Below are 10,752 nucleotides of genomic sequence, written 5' to 3' on the forward strand. Positions count from 1 at the left end.
AATGTTTATCCAGAAGTCCAAACTGCAACCTCGTAAAGCTGCATAAAGATATTTTTTTCAGAATAAACCGAGGCAATATCGATAATTCAAAAAATCATTCAATCTTCTCTGAAATTACCCATTTCCCTTCAATTTATTTTTTGTGAAAAATGGCGTCAACAAGTGCTCTCTCAGCTGGGATTTCAAACCTCCATAACTTCTCCTCAGTCTCCTTCTGTAAGCTCTTTTTTTTTTCTTTTTCCTATAAGTTATTTTATTCTAATTAAATTTTAGTTAATTTTTTGTTTAGAGAACTATTAATTTGCGATAAAAGACAAATTATTTTGTATTGGAAATTTGGAATGAATATAGAGGATTCATGTAGCTGATTATTATTTTCTTATTTGATTTCTCTGCATTATAGGTTCGTAATTATTTGCAGAACAAACTGGCAATTTAATTAGTACATCCAATTTATTTTACTTTGGTTAGTGATGATGTGTATATTGTAAGTAATTTACAAAATTAGATGCTGTTATGGCTTATGTTGGCATGACATTGTTTCCTTTTTAGTCGATTTCATTAATTTAAACATCCGATTTACTTGTAATAACATGAATTTGTAACCGCACAAATGTATATCATGTTTAAGACCGCAAGTTCCAACAGTTTTCTTTCTTAAACTCTGTGCCTTGTCAATCATGTTAACATAAAATGAAAAGAAGGTACTAATAGTTCTTTGCTGCTAAGGAGTTTGTCTTGATATTTTACAGAAGGCCCTAGAAAAGATAGAGAGAGCTGATAGGTAGAAGCCATTAAGTTTCCTCGATGTAAAGATAGCAACTTTCTTTGTTGAATAAGGCTAATTTTGGCGGTAATCACAAAATTTTCTAACTTGTGGAAGTTCCTTAGCATGGATGTGTCCTTCCTGCTTGAAATGTGCGCACTCGCACACACATAGATGAACAATTTTGAAATATAGCGACCATTGCCACAAAGGAGTAGTGGTATGGTGGCACTTTATACCCACTGACTTCAAAATCTGTATCCGCCTTTGGCATTTTCCTTTTTGATGTCCCATATGCAGGCGATGATATAATTTAGTAAACCTCTAATAACAATGGGAAAATCCTATCAATCTCTTGATGGCATTTAAATTGTTGGTTATTTACAAAAGGAGATGCCTTTATGGCTTACATTTGTGTTTATAGTTTACTAAAGGCCCTAACAAGATAAAGAGAGCCCGTAACTTGAAGCTATTAGCTTTCTTGATGTAAAGCTAGCAACTTTCTTTGTGGAAAAAGGCTGATTTTGATGGTAACGGCAAAATTTTCCAACTTCTGAAAGTTCCTTAATGTGGATGTGCCCTTCCAACTCAAAGTACACGCACACACTCCTGGTAACAGGTAACTCCTGAAGGTTGTTCCCGTCCCTGTCAGTGGAGATGCCAATCTTATCTCCTTTCTACGAACACACGCACACACTCTTATAGCAATGATTATGAGAAAAAAAAAATGTTTGTGTTAAGTTTGCAACCATTGCCACAAAGGAGTAGTAGTGTGATAGCACTCTACACCCACTGGCTTAAAAATTCTGTTGCCACCTTTGTCCTGACATTCTATTCTCCATGGCTAATTGCAAAGATATATCTTAGTAAACCTTTAATAACAATGGGAAACTCCTATTAATCTTTTCAACTTTTCCAACAACAGCCACCGAATCTGACTGTCTATGCAGATTATGTGTTTTTCATTTCCTTCAAATGTGTGATAGTGTTTGTGACCAGGGGCGGATTTAGGGGGACGAAACCCTTCACCAAAAAATTACACCGTATATATAAGGCAAAATCTATTTTTTACCTCTATATATTATGTTTTGAATCCCCTTGACATATTCCAAAACCATAGCTTAGTGGTCAAGGGGGTTCAAAACCTTTGTGAGGTCATTGGTTCAATTCCCACTAGCTACAATCCTTTTAATTTTTTTCTTTTTTGAACCCTCTTAGCAAAAGTCTTGCCTCCGCCACTGTTTGTGACGGTTTGATTCAGTAATAAATAAGTTTAAGGGGAGTACTTCTGTTTTAAGCTACGAAATATATTTAACCTTCCTATTACTTGTACCAACGTGCCTGTTCTGTCAAAGAGAAAAAGCTCATGCTTAGCAAAAATGTTAGTGCTTTATCATCAGGTTGTGTTCCAGCCACTGTTTCAAACTTCTGGAAAGGGCTTATTTGAGTGTCAATATTTGGTCAAAGTTCCTTTCCATTTAGATATTTCTTTGGCTAAAAAATCGAGCACGTCTCTGGAATAATGCTTTTCAATGATTGATTATTACTGTTAAAAGACTTAAGAGGATGAACGTGAGCCTCTTGCTGACATCTTCTCTGCCCAGTTTGGGTATTAATTCATGCTTTCTGTATGTTGAAAACAAGTAGGAGTATTACCTTAAATGAGTTTTACAAGTGCCATTAATTCGTTTCTTTAATTGTACCTCCAGTGGGATAATCAAGCACCCAATGAAGTATATGTTATTTCACAATTTTGGTCTTTGCAGACAATCCAAGTCCTAATGTGAATCAAGTTGGCATGTGGACTTTATCAAGATCCGGCTGTCGAAAGGTTTCTGATAATCCCAGACCTATGCAAATACGTGCTCTGTTTGGAGGCAAAAAGGATGACAATGAGAACAATAAGGTATCTGAGTATAGTCCCTTCATTGTAGAGGATTTTGTTGCTTACGTTGACATTGGATCTATCTTGTTCACTGACTTGTTAAAAATCATTTTAAACTATATATTCGTGCACATAAAAAGCACATTGCAAAATCTTCTTCTGGTAGCTTGCTAATATTATCTCCGCAATTAAAAGAATCAAGTTCATGGGCGTTTTTTTGGTAATAACATTGACAACAAACTGAAGCTCATTCAAGAAACATGGTTGTTTGGGAGTTCCCTTTTTTTGTTGGTATTTTTATGATACCCCGGAGGCTCAATGGCGCACGGTTCGAAACTCGGTGGATAATGGGCCCACCCCTCTACTCTCTGCTTAAACACCAAGCTTTTGTTAGTGGAGTTTATAATTTCGAAAATATTTAGCAAGTTTAAAGAAATTCCTTGGGAAAGAATGATTTCAATTCTTGTTCACGTCATTATTACCCTTGATAATGGGTAGTGGATTACATGATACAAAGGTGGATGGAGAGCCTTGAATTCATTTCTCTTTGTTCAAATTATTGTGATTTGAAGTGGCCCCTAGGGTTGGCGATAGTTGATCCTTCCATGAACTAACCACAACAACAACAAACCCAGTATAATCCCATAAGTGGGGTATGGGGAGGGTAGTGTGTACGCAGACCTTACCCCTACCTTGAGGGTAGAGAGGCTATTTCCGATAGATCTCCGGCTCAAGGAAAAGTTTTTAACAATGAACTGGCTGATGAGTCTTGATTAACGTCTATTTATGAAACACGAAGGGGTTGTTGGTTAATGGTTATAAACAAAATGAAATACAGAGGGGTGTTCAGACATCCAAGACCATATCTTTCTTGGGTGCTGAAGTTTTCGTTCAAGTCTGTTCAGGACTTGAACAGACTTAAATACCCCAACATATTTGTAAGGTTTGTTCATGGACAAAAAATCAGAGGAAATGTCTCTGTTCAGTTTTAAAGCTCGTTAGCCTCAAACCTCGGGTAACCATGAGTGCAAGTGTTGACAATCTAATGAAACAACAAACTCAACTTTGTTATCAACGAAAAAGTAGAGGAATAATCTCTTTTTTTTTTGGATTTTCAGGTGTTTGACGTGGGAAGATGCTTATTCATTTGACATGTTTTTCCATTTAACCTTTTTTCTCTACACTTGATGGGTTAGTAAGTCATGGAAGTGTCACGTCCATAGGTCATGGTTCTAAAAATACTTGGATGGCAAAGTGCAAGTTTTTTAAAAATCTCTCTGAAGTCATGCTGAGTTAGCTGAAAAGAAAACACAATTGAAGCATAATATCCATATATGAGGTACCAGTTAGTGGTATTAACACATAGTCATGTTTTTACATTTGAATTAGGTATAGCTTTGGCACATTAGTTGTGATTACTTTGCTAAAAGGCAAATTATTGAGTCCTAATAGAGCGGGATGAATATTGAGGATTCGTATAATGGACCCAACATGAATGAAATTGAGGCATATTTGTTTAATGTTTTACCTTCACGGGGCACTTAGGAAATGGGGTTTGATGTTTTGGTTGAGCTATATAAGTAATGCAGCCACTATCAAATGTATAAGCTGCTGCTCCTCAGCCTAAGCATGCTTGTAGTTCTATATTCAACTTTCTTATGCTTCACCTGTTGTTCACTCGTCAAAAATGTTATATTATTTCACTTGACCAACCTCAGTGTGTTTATCTTGATCTTAGGCAGGTCTTCTGGGCAACATGCAAAACCTATACGAAACGGTGAAGAAGGCACAAAATGTGGTTCAAGTTGAGGCAGTGCGAGTACAAAAAGAGCTCGCTTTGTATGTTTCTATATAGTACATTTTCTAATACGTTTTAACCTTTCCGTGAGCTATCTTTATGAGTCATTTTCTACTTCTTCTTTTTTTTGGGGTGGTTTGTATTTTCAGAGCAGAATTTGATGGTTACTGTGAAGGTGAACTAATCAAGGTATGTTCTTTCTTGCTTTATTTTGTGTCATCTAGCTGAAGAGATCACTTCTTATTGACCTAACTGAAATAGTGATTCAACTGCTCCTGAAATTAAGATGCAATCTCCAATCTTACTTGGCAACGTAAGTGTTGGGTCTGTTTGTTGACTGAAACAATTGAACAAGATATAACCTTCTTTTTAGACATAGAATGCTACGTCTTGGTTCTGGCAGCACTTCTTGCCAAAAGTTCAAGCAAAAATGGCTGGATCTTTTATTTCAGAGTCTGTCCCGCACCTTTTATATTATCTACATGCTTCTCCTCTCTTTCACTATGTGTCTTGGAATAGGATTAATATAGACATATGTAGACAGAAATGATAACATGGAAATGTTAGAGATATTCCAATGTAGATACATTTTTATGAGAGCTTACCAATATTTACACCATTTGCAGGTAACGCTGTCTGGGAATCAGCAACCTATACGTACCGAAATTACTGAGGCTGCCATGGAACTGGGGCCAGAAGTAAGTATATATTGCGTAGATCATATGAGTTTACGTACTTCTATCTTATTTGACCTGTCAAAATCTGTTACTTACTTGATATGTGGTGATTTAGAGATGGATTCTCAGTTATTAATCATCTTTTGCTTTATGCTTTAAGCAACCATTTTATCTGCAATTCACCCAGGAACTAACTCCTCTTATTGTGCCCATTGAGAATCCTTGGACTCTTAATCTATTCATGCTTCGCCTTAACATACTATTTCTTTGAACCATTTTTTCTTTCCCATGAGACCAAGATGTTTTTACTCGCTCCTGAAGCGAGTCTGTTGCGCAAGTTGCATTTGCTGTATACTCCCTTGTTCTACAACAACAACAAAACCAGCTTAATCCCATACGTGGGGTCTGGCATGGGTAATGTGTACGTAGTCTTACCCCTACCCTATAAAGGTAGAGAGGCTATTTCCGATAGACCCTCGGCTTAAGGAACGGTACTCCCTTGTTCTGTCAGAGCAAATGAAATTATTCATGAATGCACTATAATTGTCGCTTTCCTCTTTTAAGGAGCCCTGTGGAATTCCCCTTTCAAGGAGCCATGTGGAATATAACAATATAACAATATATGCACAAGAGTCTGAATGTTTTTCTTGTGCAGAAACTTTCACTTTTAATTACAGAGGCATACAAGGATGCACATCAGAAAAGTGTACTAGTAAGAGCCTTAAACTTCTTCCTTTTCATTTTACTCCCTCGTTTCATTTTGTTTGACACTCCTTCCTTTTTAGTCTGTTTCAAAAATAATAACTCCTATCTTCATTTAGATACTATAAATTTTAAATTTTCATTTTACCCTTAGTAACATAAATTTTATAGCTGCATCGCATGTTAGAGGCCACAAGTTCCAAACTATTTTCTTTCTTAAATTCCGTGTTTGTAAAACACCATTATGTAAGATGAAACGTAGGGAATATTTTTCGTGCAAGATAAGGCTGCATACGTAAGACCCAATATGGTCCGGTCCTTTTTAGACCTCGCACTAAGCCGGTGCTTAGGCCCTGCACTGCGCATTTTATCCACCCAAAGAGAAATCAACAATGGTTCTCTATCTAGTCTGTGTGACACGAACCTTTGGGTTAACAGTTGGAGGTAGAGACGCTTCACCAGCAGTGGCATATCTACAAAAGAAGCTATAGGTTCACCTGAACCCATTGGTTCAACTGACCCTGTATATCTCTGTCAGAAAACTCATTAGATATGTATAAATAATAGATTTTAAATTAGATGAAATATGGTAGAATTTCAAATCTGAACTCATAAAGTTTAAATTCTGGATCCGCCTCTGTTCACCAGTAATCCACTACTCCTCACTCGTCATCTCAATCTTATAACTAATTCTATCTTTCGATTTGTTATTTCCTAACATGACCCTTATGTTCTCAGGCAATGAAGGAAAGAATGAGCGATCTTGCGCAGAGCTTGGGAATGCCAGCAGGCCTCGGCGAAGGATTTAAACAGTGACATTGTCTCGTGAAGAATCATCCGTCACTGAGTTTCAATTTTGTACACAAGACGACGTTAGTATTATTTGCATCAACCTTATGAATACATGTTTTATTAAATTGTAGTTTATAGGTAAAGATTATGCATTCAAATCTTTTGGTTTGAACGTTCAATTTCTTTCACAATGATTAGAGTTGTCAAAGAGTTGAATCATCACTCTGAGTGCTGCTTCTTGAGATTTATTGTCAAATATAGTAGAAATGACACCGGGTAGCCATTCTAAAGGGCTGTTATTTAGTAATAAGCCAGTGCGTCCTGAATTTAAGTTTTTCAGTTCAATTTTTTGGGACAAAAGTATCCTTAATTATGCTGAAGTTAAGGTTTTTAGTTTAAAATTTCAGAGAAAATAAGTATTGGCTAATATCTAAATATCATTCCTGAAAATGACTATATGTGCACTTGCCCCGACAATGGAGAAATTCAAAAAAAGACTGTACTTTACATGTCAATACATAAACATTGTACACTTTATTCTTTTTTCTAATACCATAAATGTTTTATATAAAAATAAATATAATGATAATACTCTTTTTAGCCACTTGGTAAGACTTTTTTTTTTCTTTTTTCATCCAATACCAATAGGGCATATAATTCATAAAATTGAGATCAATTATTCCGAAATCACATCAAAACCCACTGTAGTGAGTAATATAAAGTCACTTTTGGACTTATAGCCCTTAGTAGTGTACAAAATAAAAATGATAGACACGGGCTAACATCTTCAAATCTCCCAACAGGGATAAACATATAAGTGGGTCATAAAATTACGAAGCTCACCCATAAGCGTAGCATAATAGGAGGACTCGCCTCAATATTCATAACCGAATCAAATTAAGGAAAAATATCCTTTTATAACAAATCGGGATCGTACCTGTAACGACACCATCTGGTGTAGTGGCCTCAGCCACACCATAGCAAATATATCAACGGGTTGGGCCTCCCCCTCTAGGGCACCCTCTACCCGCCTGTCTTGCACTTCTAACTGGTTGTGCACGTGGAATATTAACTGCAATAAAGCATGTAGCCTGGGCGTTTTGATGAAATTCGCCTCTCCCAAATACGGGACAATCTCTCATGATGTGCCTAGTATCACCACACTCATAACAACCTATCTGAGATCGCGGTTGCTCGTGCTTGAGTCTGTGCCGGATAACTGAAATAACCACTTTAAGAATCTTGTATCGGTGGTGCACTAAAAGTATTAACTGGAGCACTACGAGTACTCTGAATTGCGGACTAGGCTGACCGACTGCCCGAGCCTCCGCCATGATGAGCCATAACTGCAGAGTATAATCTACTAAATCCTCCAGAGTTCCAAGACCTTTTGGCCTCCTTAGACTCCTTCTCCCCACTTCGAACATGTTCTAACATCCTGGCAGTCTCCATTACTTGCTGAAATGGAATGTCAGTCTCCAACTCTCGAGCCATACATATTTTAAAATCATAATTGAGCTCTTCAATGAATTTGTGGACTCGCTCTCTAACTGTAGGAACCAAGATAGGTGCATGGCGGGCTAACTCACTGAACCTGATAGCATATTCTGACACCGTCATGGTACCCTGATGCAACCGTTCAAACTCGGTGTGCCATACATCCCGGAGAGTCTGGGGAACAAACTCTTTCAAAAACATCTCCGAAAAATAAGCCCAAGTTGGTGGTATGGCATCGACTGGTCTACCTTCTTCATAAACGTACCACCATTGATACGCTGCTCCTGACAGCTGAAATGTAGTAAAGGCAACTCTGCTCACTTCCACAATACCCATAGTGCGGAGAATACTGTGACACATTTCTAGAAATCCCTGAGCATCCTCGGTAGTTGTGCCACTGAAGGTAGGTGGACTATACCTCTTAAATCTCTCAAGTCTCTTTTGTTCTTCTTCTGATGCCTCTGGCTTGACCTCAGGCTGAACCGGAATAACAGGATGTACCGGTACTATACTCGGAACCTGACCAATATGAACCTGCTGCTCTGGAGTACGAGAGGTGGGAGTCTGAGTTACTCCCCCCAATCTGTGAAATATTTGGTGCAACAGAGATCAATCCCGCCTGAGTTAATATACCAAACATATCCAAGAACTGTGCTAAAGTCTCCTGAAGGCCGGGTAACAACAGGTGCTTTTGGTACCTGTCCCCTAACTGGAGCTATTGGCGGCTCTTCAACTGCTGCTCTGACAGGTTCTCTAGTTGCGATATGTGTCCTTCCTCGGCCTCTACCTCGGCCCCAACCTCTTGTGGCCCTACTAGAATATGCAGGTGCCTGCTCAGCTGACCCGGTAGCACGTATCCTTATCATCAGTGAGAGAATAGAGATACAAAGGCTCAAATTCCACAATCAACAAATTCCGCACGACAAGAATGAAAGAAGTGAAAATTTCCTAACAGTTATGTAGCCTCTCGAAGATAAGTACAGACGTCTCCGTGCCGATCCGCAAGACTCTACTAAACTTGCTTATAACTCGTAGCACCTATGAACCTAGATCTCTCATACCAACTTGTCACGACCCAAATCTCCCTCCGTAAGATGTCGTGATGGCACCTAGTCTTAGGGACTAGGTAAGCCTAACATTTACTGAATAACAACATTAATTAAATAACATTTAACAATTTTTGAAATGGAAATCTCTATAAAATTTACAATTTCCAAAACCGGTAGTACAAGTCATAAGCTCTACTGAGTTACTAGAAAGCCTATAAATACAATTGTTTTAAAATAGAGGTAAAATAGTGCAAGTACTATATCAGAAGGTGACTCCGAAGCCTGCGAACGCAGCCACAAGTTTACCTTGAGTCTCCACAACAAGATCCGTACTGCTAGCGATCGGTCAACTGACTCCACACTTACCTGGCTTGTAGTATGAGTACACCACATTCGGTACCCAGTAAGTATCAAGACTAATCTTAGTGGAGTAGTGACGAGGTACAGTCAAGACACTCACTAGTCAAATAACCTGTGTCATACTAAAATAATCGAAAACAAATAGCAGTGATAGCAACAATAATCCACTAGTGCTATAAACAGTAAGGCAACAAGAACACCATAATTACTACTCAGAAGTATAAGAAACACAAGAACATCCAATTAAACAAGTCTTTCACATATAATCTCTTCAAATAAATATACTCCAAATATATATTTTTTCAAATAAGTATCCTTCGAATATAAAACTCTTTCAAATAAATATCTCATATCATAATCATAAAATACGGTTCTCGACCCCCTTTCATATTCTCACGGTACCTCGTGCCCATATCTCTAATAACAACCGCACGAACAACTCTCGTGCCAAATATTTCAATACATAAGATCTGCACGATTAATTTATTTTCAATAAAGTAAGGTTACAATTTTTAAAATCAAGTAAGTATTCAACAAAGAAATGAGCTTAGTTTAGAAATAGTTTGAGTAAAGAAAAATGACATTTCAATTTAAATAAAACATCAAATAATCTATTGCTTCGGATGTAAAACTTATTAGTTTAAAACATAATAGTAACTTCTTTTATTTAAAACAACTCACTCATAAAAAACGGGTAAAAACCAGGAATATAAATCTTTAGAGTCTCGTACTAAAAAGCCTAAGCCAACACAATACAACAAAGAATACAAACGCATAGTAAAATCAAATAATACATCACGGTAGATCACAAGGATAGACCTATCACGGAAATACAAAATAACCAAAGACAAGTGCAACCATAGAGAGATGTCAACAAAAGGGCACCGTCTCGTAGTCCTAAAAGTAAATGCTCAACAGGGGATCTCCCGAGGTACCGTCTCGTAGTCCCAAAAGTAAATATGCACGACAGGGGATCTCCCGAGGTACCGCCTCGCAGTCCCAAAGTAAATATGCAAGACAGGGGGATCTCCCGATGTACCGCCTCGTAGTCCCAAAGTAAATATGCAACAAACAATAATGCCCCAAGGCTATCACAAATCATCACAATTCAATTTCCGACATATCCCACCTTGTCTCGCCACGTGTGCAATAATAAAGTAAATGTCTGCCTTGTCTCGCTACAACGCGCACACCAAATTCAACAATACATTATTTTCCACAATAAG

General features: G+C 37.7%; 1 protein-coding gene and 1 pseudogene across 1 annotated transcript; one reads left to right on the forward strand and one right to left on the reverse strand.

Moving 5' to 3' along the window:
- Nucleotides 1-57: 57 nt before the first annotated feature.
- LOC107789621 (nucleoid-associated protein At4g30620, chloroplastic) lies at nucleotides 58-6,839 on the forward strand. Its single transcript, XM_016611472.2, has 7 exons — nucleotides 58-216; nucleotides 2,533-2,672; nucleotides 4,390-4,490; nucleotides 4,599-4,638; nucleotides 5,076-5,147; nucleotides 5,782-5,838; nucleotides 6,567-6,839. Exons 1-7 carry the CDS (start codon nucleotides 150-152, stop codon nucleotides 6,642-6,644), a joined length of 555 nt encoding a protein of 184 aa, XP_016466958.1. The 5' UTR covers nucleotides 58-149; the 3' UTR covers nucleotides 6,645-6,839.
- LOC142175604 (U6atac minor spliceosomal RNA) lies at nucleotides 1,303-1,453 on the reverse strand (annotated as a pseudogene).
- Nucleotides 6,840-10,752: the final 3,913 nt, after the last annotated feature.

This window comes from Nicotiana tabacum, chromosome 21, assembly GCF_000715075.1.
Source record: "Nicotiana tabacum cultivar K326 chromosome 21, ASM71507v2, whole genome shotgun sequence".
In the NCBI taxonomy this organism is placed as follows: domain Eukaryota; kingdom Viridiplantae; phylum Streptophyta; class Magnoliopsida; order Solanales; family Solanaceae; genus Nicotiana; species Nicotiana tabacum.